General features: G+C 38.4%; 2 protein-coding genes across 2 annotated transcripts; both read left to right on the top strand.

The window, feature by feature from the left end:
• The first annotated feature begins 502 nt into the window (after window positions 1-502).
• Window positions 503-4344, top strand: LOC134669923 (uncharacterized). The gene is made up of 4 exons (XM_063527539.1): window positions 503-610; window positions 2081-2214; window positions 3657-3778; window positions 4262-4344. Exons 1-4 carry the CDS (start codon window positions 503-505, stop codon window positions 4312-4314), a joined length of 417 nt encoding a protein of 138 aa, XP_063383609.1. The 3' UTR covers window positions 4315-4344.
• Window positions 4345-8064: 3720 nt separating this feature from the next.
• Window positions 8065-23248, top strand: LOC134670386 (cationic amino acid transporter 2). Its single transcript, XM_063528213.1, has 14 exons — window positions 8065-8370; window positions 12800-13048; window positions 13960-14088; window positions 15428-15583; window positions 16454-16558; window positions 17052-17186; window positions 17432-17580; window positions 17949-18046; window positions 18602-18741; window positions 19483-19585; window positions 20084-20232; window positions 21255-21418; window positions 22440-22548; window positions 23006-23248. The coding sequence occupies exons 1-14, from the start codon at window positions 8277-8279 to the stop codon at window positions 23131-23133; spliced, it is 1908 nt and encodes a 635-aa protein (XP_063384283.1). The 5' UTR covers window positions 8065-8276; the 3' UTR covers window positions 23134-23248.
• Window positions 23249-23405: the final 157 nt, after the last annotated feature.

Here is a 23405-nt window from a genome sequence, read left to right as displayed (position 1 = left end):
TTCACGAGGGGATTAAGGAAACAATTACGCAAACTTATCATCCTGATGAGGTTTCTGTGTCCCTTCTAGACCGTGGACCTTACAGCGTGGACTTTAAGGTCGAGTATTTCTTGGCTACCGCACGGGATTAATAGTAGATAGACACAGTTCGTGGTGACGACACAATGCATAATACCTAAGTGGGTGTCAGTTTACCCTTAGAGCGTTTTCACACCGATATAGGATGCAGGATTCTATGTATATCTGCGTAGACAGGCCGCGGGGGCGCTACCTTTAGCGTCCGGTAATTCTCGTACTGTCATCGCGATTAGGCTCCGATTAGGACGTCCACATACACCATCAACAAGTTTTTTCAGCAACATTTCGCGAATAAACGTTGCAAAAGTAACGTAGCTGCATTTGTCATCGTAATGTTAGGTTAAGATCTTAAGAGTTAAGTTAATTTTTTAACCCCAAACTCCCTAGTTTATTGTATGTAAACTTAGCTCCGACTGTTTCAGAAATGATGTGCCACAGCCGACTGGGCGCCGTGTGGGTGTTGCTGGCCGCCGCTGCCGCCGTCGACCTGTACGAGATGTCACCAGAATTTGACAACGAGCTCATGTACCAGGTGAGGGTCCGAATTATGTCATGGCTCCTCTACACGATGGGCCAACGCCGGCCTCTCCAAGGGACGCATTTATGCGTTAGAGGGAGCAAGTGGTATTGCTATCTCATTCTTCCGCATGGCTGCGTCCCTTGGAGTGGCCGGCACTGGCCCATCTTGTAGAGGAGCCATCACAGTGTGGGCCGTGGTGTGTACAGGCAGTTAATTGCCAAACTGTATGAATTTGGCACCAGAATTCGACAATAAGTTCATGTACAGTCAACTGTAAAAATATGGGTGCATACAGGGTGATTCCGGGGTCGTGGAGCAAGCGATCAAGGCATGATACACAAGCCCATACTGAACAACTTTTACTATGGGACCAACTCCGAAATCGCGAAAAAAAAATTGGTAGTTTCATACATTTCGGCCGATCACTGTATTATGCCTTGATCGCTGGCTTTACTATGGGACCAAATCCGAAATCGCGAAAAAAAACTGGCCTTCCCATAGAACACGACAACATGTGATCGGCCGAAATGTATGAAACTACCAATTTTTTTTTCGCGATTTCGGAGTTGGTCCCATAGTAAAAGTTGTTGAGTATGGGCTTGTGTATCATGCCTTGATCGCTTGCTCCACGACCCCGGAATCACCCTGTATAACTTCTCAAAAATATGTCCCATAGATCTTAATTCGCTGACATAAGAGCTAAGGGACATACTTTGGAGTAGGTATGATGTGTGCACAGATATTTTTACACTTGACTGTACCACCCTTGAAATTAGTTTTAAATTTCTGACTTCAAAAATTAGCTTTAAAACCCCAGTGAGATAGTTTAAAAACTTGCATGCAATATTCGATACATTGCTAACTACAGAGTACCTACAATGAATTCAGTGGATCAACCAAATACCAATGTAAAATCTCATGCAACCGTCTAAATGGAGCTTTAATCACGTAGTTTTTATAGACGTGTAGGTATAAATAATTACTTCAAAAACCAATCTAAGGTAAGGCATAGGTATGTTATTAACGCAGTCATTACTTACCAACTACTTTACCAAACTATAGTTACAAATGAGCAAGAAGTTATCATAACTCTTTCCGAAGTAGAAGCTGTTTGGTTAGTTACGACTTTACGAGTAAGTGCTAAGACGCATTCCGCATGAGGATAATTATGTTGGAAAATTAAGTCATCAAAATTATGTACACATACGGATAAATGTCACTGTAGAGTTCACTCTTGAGTGCATATTTTTGATATTTTAGTGCTATAAAAAGATTATGAAAGATTTTTAAAAGCAATTTTCATATTTTTAGCGTATGCGCATAAATTATTACAAATTTTTAACGAAGTAAATACTTGCAGTGGCCTATTTTATAAAGCTACAAGTTACAATTTACAAGCGGAAGTCTCTTTCTGACCCTATGTGTTAGAAAGAGACTTCCGCTTGTAAATTGTAACTTGTAGCTTTATAAAATTGGGCCCAGGACGTCAACGACATAGACACGGGCCCGCCGCTCAGACACCTACTCCCGGACGACACGGAGACGACACGACTCAACGACCTGCTGCTGTTCAGACTGATCAAGTCGCATCTGAGAGGGTCACGGACGGAGCACAGGTTTGTAGAAATTGTATTTTACGATAAGATAGCAAAATAGACTGGCTAGAATAATAGTTATTTGTTATACAAGGGGGCAAAGTTGTTGTTTAACCGCTCGTGCTAATATTGATACCCGAGCAAGCGAAAGATTCCAAAATTGAACCACGAGCGTAGCGAGTGGTTCGAAAAATGGAATCTTGAGCGTTGCGAGGGTTTCAAAGCACGACGGTTAAACAAAATTTGCCCCCGAGTGAAACACAAAATTTTTCACCACACCAACCCGAAGCAAATATTAAAATGAAAATATCAAACAAAATCGAACCAAATCAAATCCAAATGAATGTTATTAAATATTTATCATCCAAAATCATCATTTAAAAGTCAATTCTACCAGCAAACATAAGAAACCAACTCAAAATTTGCATTTGATTACTTTGTCTCACATGTGAATAAAATGCAACTTTGCTATCAGTTTTTGAAGTGCAAATTAAGCCTTTCCGAGCTGGTGTGGTGAAAAATAGTTTATTAGGTACCTACACTTAACCTACGAGATCTCGCCGCCGTTGCCGTTGCTATTATACAGGGTGGAAAGATAAGTCGGGTCCTGGAGGGAAACTACCTTAAATCCTTAAGCTAGCTCATTTTACTTAAAGGAGACATTCCATTATTTTTAAAAAGAAACAAAACTGCATTTAAAGATTCTCTAGAGAATTAAAGATTTTCTTTTCTGACCTTATATCTTCGGTAAGTGTAATATTAGCGCTTAAAAGTCTTTGCTTACGGTGGCGTTGTTGATCGGGTCGCCACTTTCCCGAATGAAGGTTGAGGGAGGCGATGGCTGAGATACGCGTCATACTCGTGAACGGGTGCTGTTTGTGGAGACTGGTCTGTTAAGCTAACACGAGCTATTATACTTAGTAACTTTTATTAATTAATTACAGTGAGACGCCTCATTCTGTTCTCGTATGTTTCTTTTCTTTTAATGAATGTATTAATTATACAGGATATTGACTCTTGGAGACCCTATATGTACATCTCTAAGGATAACTTGATAAACTATATAATCTTATAGTTCTGACACCTAGAGACATTTACACCTCTAAATATTATAGATTTTTTGTGTGTGTTTTTTTATCTGTATTTTGTATGTAATTCGACATTAAGAGACCATATACATCTCTTAGTAATTGTAATACGTTAGATTGAATTGTTAGTTTTAATTTATAAAATTGTTGATGTTATTATTTTTGCTTTTATGTAAATTCAATGTTGACGTGTAAAAGTGCCCTTGTGGCCTATTTGCTGAATAAATGTTGATATTTGATGTTGATATTTGATATTTGATATTTGATATTTGATATCATCTAGGACGTGTTTCGGAGGGTTTAATTTGATTGGACGGATCATAAAACTTCCAGAAATGTACTTATTTAGACCGACTCTACCTATATCTGTTTCAGAATGCAAAAAGACGCGCCGACGGGAGACATCCCAATGTTGGGTGACTCGAACGTGGCGAAGAGATTCTTCTTGGGCGTGAGACCACAACAGCGGTGGAAATCTAAGAAGGGGAAAGTTATAGGTAATAATGAAGGTCCTAACGTGAACCATGCTCGACGTGTTGCCTCCCTCTCACACTTACGAATTTACAAGTACTACAGAGGGACAAGGGGCTACACGTCGAACGTGGTTCGCAGTAGATCCTCAGTTAAGGCTTCAGTTCAGTCGAGGGATTAAGGCAGCGTGCGCCACAAAGTCTAGAATGTACAAGGTTAGTTTTAGGAAGTATTTTCTGAGATAAAGGGAGGGGGGATGCTTATTTTTGCCTATTTTCTTGAATTACTTCTAAACTGTTTATCCTAAAATTATAAAAAATATATATAGGTATCGATTTAAGATTCTCATAATGAGCTCTTTCATTTGATATGTAACTGTGACAGACGGACAGACAGACGTACGAGTGACCCTAATATAAGGGTTCCATTTTTCTCCTTTTGAGGTACGGAACAGTAAAAACACTCAAGGTATCTAAAATGAATTAAGTCAATATTTATTCTGTTTACAGGATCGCAAATGGTGTGCTACTTCAAGCTGTGTGCATTCAGAAATCCCGCATAAGACGACCCCATCACACCGATTTTCTATTAACTACATATATATTACAAATTTTATATTATGTAGCTACGAGGATATGTATTTATATATCGTCAATTCGTTTCATCAATATGTGATTAGGTATAAAAATTATTATAAATAATAAGTGAATAAATGATCTCAATCATTGTATGTTACGTCCAATTTTAGAAAAGATAAAGTATAAAAAAATTTTTAGGTACTTTAATAGGTACCTAAACTACCTAACTAATATGAACAAAAGTAGGTTGAATTTGAACATGAGGCTAATTAGGTACTGACATTACAAAGTAGCCCCTGAAATTCGAAGTCGCCCCATATCATATTACCTACCTGTAATTCACAAAAAACAAAACAGGCAACCAATGGGGTTGGCGACTGTCATAGGTTTTTATAGATGACGCCATCGTAGGTTTCCGATTTTTCTGGTTTTGTTACTTTTGTTCTATGGAATTTGGCTTAAAGGGCTGGTATCCAGGCCATAAAATTCCAAAAACAAAAGAAGAATAACAAGAAGAATTGGACACTTGGACACTATTGACAAGTGAAACATAATCCCACCAAAAACATAAATGTAAAAAAGGAGAGCCAAGTTCAATACAAAAATTATGCTTGGCTGTGGGGCTCGCCGCAAAAAGAATGGAGATCTAAATGAGTGCCACTGCCAAGTTCTATGCAAAATCCAAATATGTATTTATAGGAACAAAATAACATTATAAACAAGTATTAAACTCTATTTCTTTGCTTTATTGGATACCTATAACAATTGCTGTTTTTAAAAAAATGTGAGATCTTAAAGCAGGTTAGATTTGACTTGGCCAGTTTTCATTATATCAATCATTTTATATATATTGTAATTCTGATAAAACCTGGCCAAGCCAAATCTAACCTACTTTAAGATCTCACATTTTTTTAAATAACAGCAATTGTTATAGGTATCCAATAAAGCAAAGAAATAGAGTTTAATACTTGTTTATAATGTTATTTTGTTCCTATAAATACATATTTGGATTTTGCATAGAACTTGGCAGTGGCACTCATTTAGATCTCCATTCTTTTTGCGGCGAGCCCCACAGCCAAGCATAATTTTTGTATTGAACTTGGCTCTCCTTTTTTACATTTATGTTTTTGGTGGGATATCAATACTTTTTGTAAAGAAAACTAGGCAGGTATTGAGATTTAATGTTTTTTTCTTGTGTTTCCGCTGTATGGTTTTTACATCTGTTCTTTTTATAATTATGTGGTGCCGCGCTACAATAAAAAAATATTTTTTTGTATGGGGACCCCCCCTATTTTTTAACTTTTTAGATTTTTGATTTTTTCCTACGCTTACACACAATAACCGAGCTGGATTCCAAATTTCATCCTTCTAGGTCATCTGGAAGTAGGTTAGGTTTAGGTACTTATATGTCAGTCCCAATAAAAAATGGTTTTTTTGTATGGAGACCCCCCCTATTTTTAAACTTTATTTTATTTTTAGATTTTTTCCTACGGTTACACACAATAACCGAGCTGGATTCCAAATTTCATCCTTCTAGGTCATCTGGAAGTAGGTTAGGTTTAGGTACTTATATGTCAGTCCCAATAAAAAGTGTTTTTTTTGTATGGGGACCCCCCCTATTTTTTAACTTTATTTTATTTTTAGAATTTTTCCTACGGTTACACACAATAACCAAGCTGGATTCCAAATTTCATCCTTCTAGGTCATCTGGAAGTAGGTTAGGTTTAGGTACTATAAGTCATAAGTCAGTCTTAAAATTTACGACTTTTTGACCTTCATACCTTTATAACCGTTTGAGCTAGCTTCATGAAATTTGGGCTTCTAGATATCCTTATGGATATAATTAAACACACGTAGTTTTATGTGTTTACGTCAAAGATGTTTTGAGTTATAGAAGGGTCAAAAGTGGCACCAAGTGGTTCGTGTAATATTACACTCGGCGCTGGCTAGCCAGTTCCTTTGCTTGAACTTGGCTTGACACGCTGCCGCGTGTCTAGATATATGATGGCGCCTTCTGAAATACAGATTTTGATCGATTTCTAGTCATTTTCATCCATGAACGAAAAAATCTAAGTGTAAAAAGTGAATCTTAGCATTTTAATGAATGTAGATAAAAGAATAGACATAATCAGTAGATGTAATTAATATTCGTTAATGTTGTGTTTAAGTGTTAATTTTATTCAATTTATAAAGGCAAAGGAATTGTACGTCTTGTTCGTTAATAAAGATGGTGAACAAGCTATGCTATTTTATTTGTTTATAGGTATTTACCGATTCAGGTACTTACCTATAGTTTTTAGTTTTACTTAGCAGGAAGATATACGAAATTACCTACGAATTTACTCCTTATACTGGTTCTTACTGACTGACAAATTAGTTTGAACAACTCAAGAGAAAAATTTCATTTACAACGGTTGAATTCCACGAACAGGCTGCTGTGGTCGCAGCTGATTTCCAGTAAAATTGAACGCAGCCGATGATGCAACGTAATCAGCAGGTTGCATTTGACATTTGACACTTGTAGAGTTGTAATTAGTTCATGTTATCGATATCGATAGAAAAAGGTATCGAAATTTAAATCGCTATTTGTTGTATTTTCTTTAACAAACATAATTGCAAATAACAAACGATAGCTATTTCAATGTTATTAATGTGTTTCAGTGTTAACTGTTGAAAACCGAAGTCTTAATTTAATATTTTCAGCAGAACAATTTGTTTGTTCATTTGTTGTTCATCGAATGTAGAAATTTAGTGAATTGAAATGTCAATGGATTGATTTATTTACAACATTGAATTTAAGTGGTAGTGTTAATATATTGTGAATAGATTTAGCATCTAATTTCTTATTCATTGGGTTAAGAACTTGTAAACTCACAGCAACAAATATATTCGTTAAAATTGCTTTTTTTAGTATTTTATCAATATTGCAAATTCGTTTTATGTTTTCAGTATTTTATCTAATTAAAAAAAAAGAAAAATTAAAAACTAATTAAAAAAAAAAGAAAAATTAAAAACTAGTGGAGCTACAAAAATACCAGATATTGGAAAAGAAAATAATAGTACATTATTGTCGATGCTCGGAAGTAGCTACTTGCAGGCTGAGGATTCGTTTTAAACGGACGACCTTGGGAGTCCGTTTAATTGAATCCGAAGCCAGCAAGTAGCCTTCCAGCCGAGTCATATATAGTGCTTTTCTCAAAAATGGTGCAAGAAACATAAATATCATAGAAACATTTTACAAAAGCAACGTTCTTACGTATATATTTTCACAGAGAAAAGCCCTTGCCGCCTTTTTATTTTTTTAATAAAAAAATAGAAGTGTATTTTTCTGCCGAAAATACGCCAACCTATTTGAGACAACTAAATAGTCGCGGTACTAATCATCTGTTTGGCTGTTTAATGGGCCTGTGCCTTCATTTGATATGGCCATTTGAACTTTTAAAAAGTTTGGAACTCGACAAATAATGGAATTTGTATGCAACATTGCAGTCCCAAAATCGAGACTGCAATGTTTTTAACTTTTTAAATTTTGACTGACCATAAACTCCGCGCTTCGCGACCTATTTTTTAGACGGCATAGTCGACTTTGCCGTCCATTTTTGAGAAAAGGTATTTTGTAGGTTTATTTATAACATTTCATTCAAAATTTGACGAGTGTCGATATCGATACCGGTATTTTGACTGCTTGCCATACCATACCATCACTTGATCACTAGTTAGTATTGTCAAAGTTGCCTTCATGGTTGGTGGTGTCGTTAGCTAAAATGTTTTATAATTATTAAAATACGCGTTGTTACTTAATGAAAACCAATTATTCGAGGGCTTAGAACAGTATATATCTTCTCGTCATACACAGTTTATTTATGCCGCAAGTTTCTTTAGTGATATTACTAAATTAGGTTAGGTGCGGTGGTGTCAAGTTCTAAAGGTTAGGGAAATTACGAAAATGACTTTTCCTGAAGGTCCCGGGTATGCTAATTACGAAGCCGTGCAGCCTAGGGCCGAATCGGCCAGCGGAGTTCGACAGGCCTATAAAGAGGGTAAGTTTTTTATTCAAAATTATATTCGTAACAATTTAGACTGCGGTTTACTGCGTTAGATTTTTTTCAAGGTTTCGACGCGTTAGTGACACGGTGCCTTAGATATAACTGTAAATTAATCGTCAAGAAATAAGTACCACGTGTTTTTCTTATTAAGGTTATGCTTTTATATTTTCGCGCAAAAATATTGTAGTCACAAGATAAGCTACTGTTTACAAATGACAGATATTGGTAGGAAGGGGTTCTAAAACGTAATAGATGTAAATGTTAATTAATACTCCTAATAGTATTAAATAAATAAATATTATACAACATTTTTTACACAAATTGACTAAGCCCCACGGTAAGCTCAAGAAGGCTTGTGTTGTGGGTACTCAGACAACGATATACATAATATATAAATACTTAAATACATATAAAACAACCATGACTCAGGAACAAATATCTGTATCATCATACAAATAAATGCCCTTACCAGGATTCGAACCTGGGACCATCGGCTTCATAGGCAGGGTCACCACCCACTAGGCCAGACCGGTCATCAAAATATTACGATTCAGTCAGTATTACGATTAAACAACACAAAGTTTCCACAAGACACCAGCCACAAGTTTGTCATATAAATCAAGCTTTAAGTTGCAATGTCACCCAATTTCTGAATCCATTGAGTGACATTGTTGTCTAGGGTGAACAAGTCCATTGGGTTGCCCTGATATTTGGTGAGGGGACATTTGCAGATTATATTGTCCATGTTCTGCACCACATCAGAGCAGAAGCTCTCAAACCCTATCGCAGCCGATTTGTAGTTGTTTGACTGCCAAAGATGACAGCTATGTGCGCAGCGACAGCCCAATATCAACCATCATGCATTCCGACAAGGTTCGTGATGTCAAGTCGCACACAATAGGCATTGCATTTAAAGGGTTAATGTTAAAATGTAGATAGTAGGGATTGCAATCCGGTCCGGCGGATCCGGTAATCCGGCCGGATCCGGCACATTTTTCATGATACCGGATCCGGCAAAATTCACCGGATCCGGTCCCGGATCCGGTAAAGTGAATCAAAGCGCTAAAATATAAAATAACAGCTTAAAACACTGCTAAAATTTAAAAGTTCTCGCCAGTATTCGAATTTTCTCGCTCGCAAACAGCAACACAACAACTTGTTTGTTAGTTGGCGCCAGTCTTCTAGCCGACGAAATATGTGTCGTGAGATTTCCGTGCACCGTAAGTACTGGATTGGTTTATATTCAATTTATTGTGTTGTTACATTGTAATTTAATGTACATGTTCTTTCGTTTTATTTTGTACAAACCATTTTAGCCCACTTATAATAAGTGTTACCTGCATTTAAAATATAATGAATAAATATTTATAAAATTAAATAGTGAAATATATGTTGACTTTTGACGACCGGTCTGACCTAGCCAGTGGGTAGTGATCCTGCCTGTGGAGCCGCGATCCTGGGTTTTCGAATCCCGGTAAGGACAATTATTTGTGTGATGAGCACAGATATTTGTTCCTGAGTCATGGTTGCTTTCTATGTATTTAATTTTAAGTATTTGTATATTATATATCGTTGTCTGAGTACCAACAACACAAGCTTTCTTGAGCTTACCGTGGGGCTTAGTCAATTTGTGTAAAAATGTCCTATAATATTTATTTATTATTATTATTTATATGTTATTTTGTTATTATTATGCTACTAAATGTACTTGTATAGGTATACGCGTTTATTGATTTTGTTTGCTAAAACTAAAATGGTTGAATTGAGAGCACCTTTTTGTTGGAAATGTGGGTTGGGCTATAGATATTTTAAGAGAAAAAGAAGATTTTATTTGTGGTTAAGTAATGAAAACGTTGATTTTTGAAACTTAAAACAGCCGTCATCGAATTAAACTGTTGTGAGACATACTAACATTGAATAATTCACGGTTTAGACTCACTTGTTTTTAGTCACTCGCGCGACATGTTTCGGAGAGCCTAGGTCTCCTGTTAAGACACCCGTTTTATTAATCCATTAAAAAATATCCTTAAATTCGTATGTAACGCTAAAATAAAAACAAGATAAAATACGTGACTTGATGAATTTTTTATCCGCAATACCAATCCGGCCGGATCCGGCCGGATCCGCCGGATTGAGGCCAAAATCCGGCCGGATCCGGCCGGATTCAAAACCAGTCCGGATTGCAATCCCTAGTAGATAGTAATCTTCAAACATTGATCCCATAATACAAGGCACAATTATATATGTCTAAATAACTTCAATTAATAGGAAGTACTATAGTTTCCATTCACCTTGGTAAGATAACATATCACATAGGTAATTGTGGGTTTCCATGTTAAAAGTTACCTTAATACATTTGCCATAAAACAGTTTTTGATTGGGAAATATGCATTCAATGTGACTTCCTTCCTATTGTACCAATCAACATTATTATTATTTAAAGTTGTATAAAATGTTTTGACTTTATTAGTTGCTGTATTTTATAATTTTGTCCATTTTTGAAATAACTCAACTTACTGAAGTATTTAAAATTAATATTAGTTGAGATTAGAATGAAATCTTATAATATGTAACCCTAAACTATACTCCTAAGTCATCATAAATAAGACATGCGCCCAAATATAGTATGTGCAATGCGCATAATATGATTTTCGTGCAACATATTGGTGTCAAGTGAAACTAACAAGAACACATCAATGGACCTTATGTTATTGAAATAAGGTTTAGAATTGTTAGGCAACAGTGCAGATAGTAAATCTACTGGAATTTACCAGCTAGAGTTGCTGAATCAGCAATAGTTTAGAATGGATAGTATGCGCTAGATTTAGATTATGGATAGATCTAGTATGAGTCAGTTGCTAGTAATGCAAAAGATTTTCTAGTAGAAATTCTATGAGAGAGATACTTTACAGACTGAGTTTCTAATCAATACACTTTTGGGATATTATGTCTTGATATTTATTTAGGCATAAATCATATTTAAATATATTAACTAATAGTAATACCCCTTGTACTTATAGCAGCACTCTTTATCTTCAGTGGACCTTAATTATGTCTTATCAATGAGTTTTAAGAGTTGCCAGAAGATACAATGAGAGTCCTGTGTCCAACAGTCTACTTCTAGAGATTAATACAACTCCCAGGCCAATAAAGATTTCAGTCAATGGTTTTTTTTTGTGTTGTGTTAAGTGTTTTAAGTCTAGCCTATAATAATGTGCGAGTGTGACAATTCAGACGGTGATCCTACAATTGTTATCTGTGATGTTTCTAATGCCGGTGGTAAGTTTTCACAGTGAAGTACCCATTAATATTTTTTCCCCGTATCTTTTTGTTCAACCCCTGTATTTCCGTTGTACATCCTTGGCGAACAGCGCTGTGCCGCCAGTCTTGTTTTTACTGGTCTAAGTAATGAACCTTTCACATGCAGGAGCGTGGATCCACGTCATTAGATATTGAGCTCTAATTAAAACTTAATAAGGATTCAGAACATACTGCACGACCTCCGTTCCGGCATGTGAAAGATAAGTCAACTGTTAAAATAAAACTCGAATTCCTAGAATTCCCGAGACAATAAAATAGTTGCGTTGGGAAGCGACACTGTGTTGGTGTGCTTCTTAAAAACATTAAAACAAACTTCACCACACGTATTAAGTAGTAAGGGGCTGTCCATAAATTACGTCATCTATTTTTGACGATATTTGACCGTAGTTCTGTAGAAAGCGACCAACTTTTTATTTTTGTCAAAGTGATTTACACCCTAACTCAGTGGCTTTGGTCGCTTTCTGCATTGATAAAAAAATTGAGTTGGTCGTTTTCTGCATAACTACGGTCATTTGACCCCCCCCCCCCCTCCCTAAAATCATCCAAAAATTATGCTTCGAATGACACCGTTTCCTCCTACGTCATGCTACTACTATATCCGATGTCCAGACCCCCACCCCCCCAATTTCAAATGACGTAATTTATGAATAGCCCCTAAGTTATAATGAGCATTATTCATACTGTAAGTAAGTACCACTAAGATTGCCATTAATAATTGGATGCAAATCAATTAAATCTTGAACTGACCGGGCGCTGACCGTAGGCAACTGCCTATAACTGAAATCTGTCGTCTGATTGAGTTGATTAACTGTCGATTCTGCCGAATTGGCGACGGGTGCCCGGGCGGAACGCGCGTGTGCTACGGACATGTGGCTCATGTGGTTCATATGTAAGTGAAAATATGGTTTAAAAAGTTGTTAGTCGAAATCAGTTTTAATAAGTTGTTGTTAGACTTGTGCTGAGTTTAGACTCGCATGCCCTTTAAGCATCGTGCCAGAAAAACGGCCCGGCGCACACACGTTCTCTTTCTCAGCTCGAAATTCCTCCTACTCCTCGAACTACAGTCCTAAAGTCACAAGATAATAATGACATAATTTTTCAGGTGGCGTAAAAGCGGGCGCGAGCCGTGCTTTCCGCCTCGCTTATGGAGTCCTATCCCGCCGCAAAGCCGCAGAAGAGGGCGCGGCGCGCCTGGCCCGTGTTCTCTCTGCCTTGGACCTGACGGCACTGGGTGTTGGCAGTACCCTGGGTGTCGGCGTCTACGTGTTAGCTGGAGATGTAGCCAAGAACTATGCGGGTCCGGCGGTTATATTGTCCTTTCTATTAGCTGCAGTGGCTAGCGTGTTTGCTGGTGAGTTACCTATATTATCCTCTAGTTGTTAAAAAAAGCTTTTGTTTTTAATTAAAGGGCGTAAGATTGCAGAAAATGGTAAAGCGTGGTTACTCAGGGTATTTTCTTTCCTAGACTTAAGAAGAAGGCGTGGCGGCGGCGTGTCTTTATGGAAAGAATGTAAGACCAAAAGACTAAATTGAAGCTATGCATTACCTAACTACGTCATAATTCTGTAAAACAGTTGTGTTTACAATATTTTAATGAAACGTCAGTAATTGGCGCTGATTGGAAAACACTCTGCTACATATGTGGTACCGTTGGACAAACATTAATTGTTAAGTAATATTATACTGCATCTAAACTGAAAATGGTGTAGGAAATACATATAAGATCTTCAATAATAATAGGATTCTAGTTTGACCTCTTTCTTATATTGAAAACGTGATGAAATGTTCACTTTCACTCCAAAACTAGCCAACTAGCCGGTCAACTCAGCAAACAATCTGAAACGTTAGCTTTAGTGAAATGAATAAGTCAGCGCATACGACAGACAGCGAGGCAAAAATGTGTTTTGATTTCTATGCAATTATATTTCACTAACACTTTCGGGGCGCACCGAAATAGAAAAACAGTATTTACCTACTACCGATATCGTCTGCTTATACTAAAGTGAACCTTAGATTAGTGATAATAAGGTTAACTATTCCGCACGAGAGCGGCATATGACGCATTTGTAAGACTTTTTTAAAGTCACAAATTATTATCGCCATAGTGCGTTTTCACGATCAAACAATTTTTAACAATGTTTGAATTGTAAATGCTGTTTTATTCCCAATTAACTATTGAACATGGTTCCTTTTATTAGTTTCAAGTTCTATATTTGTATAAGAAATGTGTATATGTATCTAACGAATGTTCGTCTGTTCCAGGTCTCTGCTACGCCGAATTCGGCGCTCGCGTGCCTAAAGCTGGCTCGGCCTACGTGTACAGCTATGTGTGTGTGGGCGAGTTCATCGCGTTCATCATCGGGTGGAATCTTATACTGGAGTATATTATAGGTGAACATGTCTCTTTGAACGCGGCTAGGTATTTATTTGTTAATAATTAGCCGTGCATTTAGATATCGCAATTTTTGCGCTGTAAATAAAAATAAGTAGGCTTCATGTTAAAGAATGAATAATTTATTACATATTTTAGGTTTACAGTTGCAAACAATCTCATTTTATTTGGACTGAAAAATGCTAATGTATGTTTAGTGTTTTATATGATATAAGTAGATAATATAACATTAAATATTACTTATATCATACAGTCGATTGTTCATCAAAAATCACATAAATAATCAGAACGAACGTAAGACAATTTTACGATATTTACTTTATTATTTATTTATTATTTACCTCGCCCCGCGACTGAGTTCTGACGGACTCCTGACGTACGCTCAGTTCGGCTAGCGACGCCGCGACGCGATGACGCAACGTTCAAAATGCCGGTGTATTGTGCGATGTACGGGTAGTACGGATAGCTACTTATTGTAGAAATGAATAATAAATATAGTTTTCCAAAGAGACGAAATATGTATCAGAAAATAAGGCTATACTTTTGCGTAAAAATAATAATATCATATGAATTAAAACCCGTTCGTTGAATTTGTGAATGTTAAGCCAACATTTAATATTTAAAGTACCTAAGGTAACTAGACCTTCTACACAGATATTCCTCGTAAATGTTTTATTTTTAGTTTAACACTCTTTTCACAAAAAAGAACTTGTTGGTCGCGGGACATTCGCGTTTGATTTTTAATTTAATTTTAAGAATTTAAGAAATAATTATGTATGTTATATAAAATAATCAATAGGCATCAACAATAAGGTACATTTAATAATGGCGTGTTGAAAGTCCAACTACGTGCAGGACTATAAACTGACAAAGCCAATTCAACAATTGGAGCGAAATAAAACATAAACCTATATTTTGTTTTTTTTACGTATTTCGGTCGAATTATGCAACGCAGCGGGCCGCTCGTAGTGTCCTTCGGCCGGCCTCGGCAAACCTCGGCTTCGCCTTCCCCGCGCGCCGCACGAGTCAGCCCTAAGCCATTTACTCACACAATGACGCGTGTACAGACATGCCGTGCACACATATAAACGCAAATGATTTTCGATGTATGGCGTGTCCGCCCTGTGCTTAAGGCAAAGCAAAGAGATTTACGTAAATAAATAAATAAATAGTTTCAAGTTTTGATGCATTCCAGCGCGATTTTCGGGATCTTGCTCAGCACAGGGAGGATTAGAAAGGGAGAGTGAAGGCCTTTGCCGAGCAGTAGGATACACACATAGGCTAAAAAAAATTATTGAAAATTATTTTGAAAACCTCACCCATATTTTTGTTGGCCAGGCGCGGCTTCGGTAGTAAAAGCCCTCAGCGAATACTTGGACTCGCTACTGGATAAAGCTATCTCCACCAACCTGCAGGCGATGATGCCTATGGACTCGCCACACCTAGCGCGGTATCCGGACCTCTTCGCGTTCTCCGTCATCATGTTATTCTCAGGTATACATGTTATGATCTCCCAAGTACTTAGGGCATACTGAAAATTCCTGGACTGGCCACTTAATACGTCGTCTCATGTATCAAAATCCACAAACATTCAGTATGGCCCGCGTAAGCAGAAAATTGACTCGCTTCTTCATTTGGTTAACAATGCCCCTTATTCTTAATGTTAATTTGACTTTTGGACATCAATTCTAATGATTTTGTCTGATATTGTAAAGATAACATTCCGTCTTTATAATTTGAATTGAACAGTTAAATTGACTTGTCAATGTTGTATTTAGAGATCATGAATCACTGAACTGATGTTGGCTGTTAAACAATAAAGCGGCCGCTGATAGAGCTCGTTGGCTCAATTGGAATGAACCCGACTGATTAACAATTGCTGGGTCTTTGATACGTGCAGATTTAATACACAAAATGGGTGGTTCTTTATTATTATTAATGCATCATTTACTGCAAAGCCTGACCAGGAACAACTCTGGACAGTGATCATATATCATGATCATAATTATAATGATCAATGGTCAGGCTTTACTTTACTTTTAAATTTAGCTTCATAAACAATTTCAAGATTTTCAAAAATTGACATGGTCAAAAATAGTTTCACATACATTTAAAATCTAAATGCATTTAGAGAGTAGTTCTGCTTCATACACCTACTTCTATTTACTCATCCATCGAAAATACATCCATTCAATTCATAACTACGATTATAAATAAATTGATCTTAACTGACACTGGCTAAATTACGTTTCAGACGACCAATTTAATACTTTGTACGATTTTTTCGTCGATCATCAAACGATATAAAGTTTAATGATTAGCTAAATATCTGTTAGTGCGATACAATTGTCTGTTTGTTGACAGTGGGTCTGGCATTCGGCGTAAAAGAGTCTACCAAGTTCAATAACTTCTGCACGGGTGTCAATCTGTGCGTCGTGTTGTTTGTCATTATCTCTGGCTCCTTCAAAGGTAAGCATGCTCTTTTCGTACGTTGATTTTAAAATTTATTATTTAAATTTATTTAAAAATTTGAAATACGCGTTAACGTCATTCGTACACACTCCTTGCTTTACTGTGGCGCCTCCCAGCTGGCTGTGGGACATATCGTCGGGTGACAAGCAAAACTCACTAAGTACTATCAAAAATTTAAAGTAAAAATGCACTTTATTACACTTGTAACACGGTTTATTGTCCAATAATTTCAATGGTGTTAGTTAGTGACTTTTGCTTGTCACCCGACGATATTGTTTATTTGACAGTTGGCAGCTGCCAAATAGTATGAAGATGTCGTCCCACAAAATCATATTTTCATATTTCATATTTTCTCCACGTCGTGCGTTGGCGTCGCTTGTATTTCCCCCACTAGCATATAGTCAATAGCGACTATCAATTTCGATTGAGATTCGATATAAATCGTTACAGTTATTTTTACTTTAATTAATCACAAGTTATCGTTCGTCAGCCGACAGCAAGAACTGGCGTATCCCCGAATCCGAGGTGCCTAAAGGAGGCAAAGACTTCGGAACAGGTGGTTTCGCGCCGTACGGCGTCGCGGGCATCATCAAGGGTGCTGCCGTGTGCTTCTATGGCTTTATCGGTGAGTACACATAATAGTCGCCAAGCAACCCCTAGGGAACAGTAATACGAAATCATCTTATTCCAATCTGAAATGGAGACATTCGCCCTGCGTCGGTCAATAAATGGACTTCTGAAAAATACAAATAACTATTAAATGTCGTGTGTATCGGTTTCAAAAGTGTTTTAATACACACGTTCTTACTTACTTGCTCTTTCGGTAATCTGAAACATTCCAGCTTGTACAAATCATTATTTTCCCTACAGGTTTTGACTGCGTAGCAACAGCGGGCGAGGAAGCGAGAAGACCGCAAAAAACTATTCCTTTCGCCGTTGTGGCGTCACTTCTAGTCGTGTTCCTCGCTTACTGTGGAGTGTCTTCCGTGCTGACACTCATGATGCCCTATTATATGCAGGTTGGATGTCAAAATACAAACAAAACTTTGTTGTATCACTGGCTTTTTTGGCCAAGCTGAAATGGAGACCCTCTGCTCGCACTTTCACGCTTGCTCGGTCAATAAGGCCATGTTTAATTTTTATGCTTTGCGAAAGTGGAAGCATACAGTAAAATAAAAGTTTCGTGGGGCTTTCGCACTAAGTTTAGTAACGAAGCTAAATTATAAGTAGCTTACGCTGCAATCTATTTTCAATTCTGAAGGCTTCGCCCTCTCAACTGCCTCCCCCCTTGTTAGAGGCTTCGCCAAAGATCAAAACTAGGGCAAGTGATTTAAGAACAAACGACAAAAACGACGAAGGAGATTCAGTTCATTGGTATTGTTCTCAGGACGAAAAAGCGCCTTTCCCGTTCGTGTACGACCAGCTGGGCTGGCCGTGGGCCAAGTACGCCGTCAGCGTCGGCGCCATCTGCGCGCTCTGCTCCAGGTAAACTTCACACTTTTAACCGACAATTCCTATACCTTATTGCGAAGACATAGGGTCTTGTGGCGGTCAAGCGGGGAGCGAATGCACCCGTTCGTGGTTAATATTCCATCTGTCCGCACAAAACGATTTGCCTCGTCTTTTTTGGTAAGGACGGCTAGGGAATGGAATGCGCTCCCGTCATCTGTATTCCCTGAGAAATATGACCTCGGTCTCTTTAAAGCTAGAGTGAATAGGCTATCACTGAACCGGTGAGCTCCATCTTAGGCTCTGTCTTAACTTTCCATCAGGTGTGACTAGAGCCAATCGCCGATCAGTTAAAAAAAAAAAAACATTTCTCAGAGACTTGTTAGTCTCCAAAAAAAACCTTATAGGTATAAAATATTTTAGTGTGAAATTTCACATGATCTTTTAACGGCAACTATTCGGTTCTGGTTAAGAAAACACCGAAAAAGTTTTGAAATTCAAACTGTTTTGTAGAAAGTTTGGAAATGGGAATTTTGACAGAAAATATCGATGTGAAATATTTGAATGCAGAACTTTCTTGCCTTGTTCCAGTTTACTAGGCGCAGTGTTTCCTCTGCCCCGCATCATCTACGCGATGTCTTCTGACGGTCTGCTGTACCGCTTCATGGGCCGCGTCAGCGAGAGATTCCAGACCCCACTAGTGGGCACTATGATCGCTGGATTATTCACAGGTATATATTACATACGTTACGTACATTCCAAGCTGGTAGTGGGCCCGAAACGAATGCACAATGAGCCAACCCCGCTCGGTGATTAACTGACAGCCGTATTCGAACTTCAAGATATTCACAAGAGACGACACGTACTAGATCCATTCTAGATACGTAATAGTTTAGATATTAACTAGTTCTCTTTTGCAGCGCAATTCGGGCAACCAATGTCACTTTTACGTTAGACAGAGTAAGATATCTATTAGATGTGAATTGGATCTCTAAGTTATATCCTGTGGAAATCGTTCAAGAGTATCTCCAGAATCGCGCAAATGTCAAATTTGACAGGTTAGATCTTAAACATACCGTTATCGTATCTTGGTGATGTCTATAAGAAATCTAATAGATGTCTATTTCAAAATCCGAATCGGGCCCTGAATCTCAGTATCGCCATCGCGTAAAATCTGAGATTTCCTTGACTATACTCGTACAAATCAAGATCTGAATTAGAAGCCCTTATCCGGTCGGTTGACGTGTTATTATTTATTATTTATTTATTAGTCAAATAAGTAACACAGCATTACAGTAAAACCAAGGCACTGTGAAACTACAAAAATATAACACAAAGAAACTACAAATAAAAACCAAAGATAAATTAAACATTAGATTTGGGCGACGACGTAACAGCGTGGCTCCGTTGCGTCGTTTGACTTGGTGTAGGATTCTCGGTGTTGGTGTTCTCTAACTAATTATAATCTGCAGGCACGTTGGCCATGATCTTCGAGTTGGAACAGCTGATCCACATGATGTCCATCGGGACTCTACTGGCCTACTCCATGGTTGCCTCCTGTGTGCTGTTGCTCAGGTAAATAAGACACGAAGTTAGATGTGGAAACATGTCGTCAAGTGATTATTTTGTGCCCATATTCAGGTTAAAACCCTACAGATAGCAGGAACATAAATAAAAGCCGCTTTAGTGTTTTTCACATAGTTTGGGTACGGAGACAACTGTCATCTCAATACAATTTTGCGTTTTAAGGTTATAAATGAATGGAGAAGACAGACGTCACCCCTAATTTATGTGAAAATTTGTCTATAGTTTCTGTTCACTATGTTTATGTAATAATAGTTTTTTTTTAAATATAATTTCCTATAACGTGATAAGAATTGTGCAAAATTGATAAAAGTATGGACATTCTGGAATTATTTGTGGTTCATTTTATATTACCTACTGTGTTTTATACTACCTACTGCGTTAAACTCAAACACAAGACTGAAATACTTAGTGAAAGCTTGCATGACCATATTGTGTTGAGCTTTTCCCGTTTATCTTCTTTGTAGTTAAACCATGACTATTTTGTAGGTATGAGCGCAGCGTGTCCGCCCATAAGGCTGTGGAACCACTGAACCTCACCATCCGCTCCGCTCTTCGTCAGCTGGTGAACGCGGACAGTCACGCCACACCCACAAGGCTCAGCGCTCTCACTGTCAGCGTCTTAGTTACTCTTTATGGTAAGATACGGAACGAATACATTACCTAAGGGGTCATCCATTAATTACATCACACGTTTAGGGGGAGGGAGGGGGTCAAGAAAATGTGACATATTGTGACATGGGGGAGGGGGGAGACACAAACTTTGTGACGTCACTTTAACTTCATCAGTAACCGAAAATTTATTTAAATAATTTTATTCGCTGTAGATTTAAATAACAAGTTTTTAAAACGATAATCGTTTTTATTCGTTTAATTTTCTTTCCTAAGCAGTTTTGGGTTATAAAATTACTAATATTTATATCGTCAAAAATATTTTGATAATATATTAATAATACTTAGGTACTTACTTAATTCGATTTGGCGATTTCGTAGAAAAAATGTGACGTCACACTAGGGGGGAGAGGTTTGCCAAATGTGACCACACATTTGGCAAACTAGTGTGACGTCACATTTTTTCTACGAAATCGCCAAAGTGTGACAAGGAGGGGGGGGGGGAGGGGTCAAAAAACCTAGAAATTCGTGTGACGTAATTAATGGATGACCCCTAATATCTATATGTATATTGCTTATAATAAGCAGCTTATTATATATTTCCTTCGAATCTTGGCTATGAGTGATTAAAGTCAAATCCATGACAAAATCTTTAATATTCAGTTTAGAAACATCACAAGCTCGCAACTTCGTAAATTTTATGTTCAATGTTTAATTTCCTTAAGTTTTATTTATCCGAACGCGTTTCTTTTTTACTTCTATACAAAAACCAGCCAGCCAGTTTACGCTTTACGGGATTTAATTTAAATTTACGGCAGTTCTATAGTTAACCCTAATTTTTTTTTTAAATCTATGCAATACCAACATGGCTGGCCAGTATTTAGCACAGCCTTCTGGGCACTGCGCGCTGACGGCGATTTGGGCCAAATTTTTTACCTGCCTATATTATGTTAAGTAATTCATATATAGTAAGTTTTTATTATTGAGAATTATGATTGTGACGCTTAAATATACAAACATTAATTTCAACTTGACATGTGTTCCTCAGGTATCTGGTGTTTCATAATGATGTCGTGTGTGAACCACTACGGCACTCGGGTGTGGTCGGAGCCCGCCGCGCTGGCCGCGTTCACCGCCGGCTCGGTGCTGGTGCTCGCCACGCTCGTGGCTATATCGAGACAGCCCGTCTCGGAAAAGAAACTCGCTTTCTCTGTAAGTCTATAAGTTACTGTTGAGTGTCATGGACAAAATATATTTGTTAGGGTTCCGTACCCAAAGGATACAAACGGGACCCTATTACTAAGACTCCGCTGTCCGTCTGTCCGTCCGTTTATCTATCTGTCTATCACCAGGCTGTAACTCATGAACCGTGATAGTTACCTAGATAGTTGAAATTTTCACAGGTGTATTTCTGTTGCCGCTATAACAACAAATACTAAAAACAAAATAAAATAAATATTTAAGTGGGAACAGACGTAATTTTTTTGCCGTTTTTTTTTGCGTGCGTACGGAACCCTTCTTGCGCGAGTCCGAGTCGCACTTGACAGGTTTTGTTTGTAGAACAAAACGATAAGACGAGATCTAGCAGAACAACTCACAAGTACTTCGCAAGGACGTATTGATTATCTTATTTTTGTATCCAATATACCCGTTATCGGCCGCGTCTCGATATCGCGCGGCGGCCGCGCGAGCAATGTTCGACCGCGGCAAACCTGTATTTTGGCTCGCGAGCCAATTTCGGCACCATCTTGAATTTATGCGCGGCGGCCGCGCGCGGCAGGCGATCCGACGATCGACCACATTATATCACAAAAATTAATTATTCGGAACGAAGTATAGCCAAATAAAATAATAATCTGTTGCGATAATCACTATATTTACTGTTCCATAGAAACTGTTTAGTGCCGTATAATTTAATTAAAGTACGACACTTTTCATTATCCATGTATGCGGCCGCGCGAGCCAACTGAAATATATACACACCCGTCCCAACTGCGCGCGAACATTCCTTTGCCGCGCGTCGAAACACCGACAGTGAATGGTTCGTCGCATGGCGCGTTCGAGCGCGCCGATGATCGAGTTGGCGCGCGCGGCAGCCGCGCACAATGGATACCGGGCTGCCGCGCGAGCCAATGTTCGATAGCTTGCCGCGCGATGTGGAGACGGGCCTTTCGGACAACATGTAGTTAGGGTTGACCTGACCAAACGTAACCCAACATTCTCAATTGTCCAGGTCCCGCTGGTCCCCTGGCTACCGGGGCTCAGCATCCTCATCAACGTGTACCTCATGTTGAACCTGGACTACATGACGTGGCTGCGGTTTGCCGTGTGGATCGCCGCCGGTGAGTGCCATGCCACGGACAAAGAGAATTAAGACTAGAGGAATATTGTCAAATTAAATTCTCTAGTCAGTACATTTACTGCCATCTTTTGAAACAATGATTAATACTTTTAAAACACCATTGACTTTGATCCTTATTTTTCACTCATATGTGTTAAATGTTAATAAGTATCGCCATCTATTCGAGAGTAAGTAAGGTCATCTTATCGAGCGATGGCGCCATACCATCTCTTTGCCACGGACAAATAACTATTCGGCGGTTGGCTCGCTATTTATTTTTATGTGAAATTAACTCGGATCTGACCTTAATTCAGGTTATCAGCTGTAATAAAATTTCAGCCAAATCTGTTCAGCCATTTTTGCGAAATTGAGGAACAGACACGCAAGCATCTATACATCCAAATATCTAACGTGCCTTAATAGTAGAATAGTAATAATAATATGATGTCCACGTCCAGGTCTCATAATCTACGTGACGTACGGCGCGTGGCACAGCTCGGAGCGCCGCCGGAGCCCCGACGTGCAGCTGTCGGTGCTGCACAACGACAGCCACACCGCCCTGCTGGCCCACAACGCGCTCGGCTGACCGGAGACCCTCGCTACTGTCGCTAGTCCCACCGGTACCGTGGTATCGTTCATATCCAGTATCTAATCTACATAACCTACAGCTCTGAACGTTAACGTCACCCTGACGTACAATCGTCAGTGTTACATATTGACAGCCACACCGCCCTGCTGGCCCACAACGCGCTCGGCTGACCGGAGACCCTCGCTACTGTCGCTAGTCCCACCGGTACCGTGGTATCGTTCATATCCAGTATCTAATCTACATAACCTACAGCTCTGAACGTTAACGTA

This window comes from Cydia fagiglandana, chromosome 13 (genome assembly GCF_963556715.1).
Source record: "Cydia fagiglandana chromosome 13, ilCydFagi1.1, whole genome shotgun sequence".
In the NCBI taxonomy this organism is placed as follows: Eukaryota; Metazoa; Arthropoda; class Insecta; order Lepidoptera; family Tortricidae; genus Cydia; species Cydia fagiglandana.
Note: the sequence above shows the minus strand (reverse complement) of the source record. Positions and strands in the feature narration are given on the sequence as shown.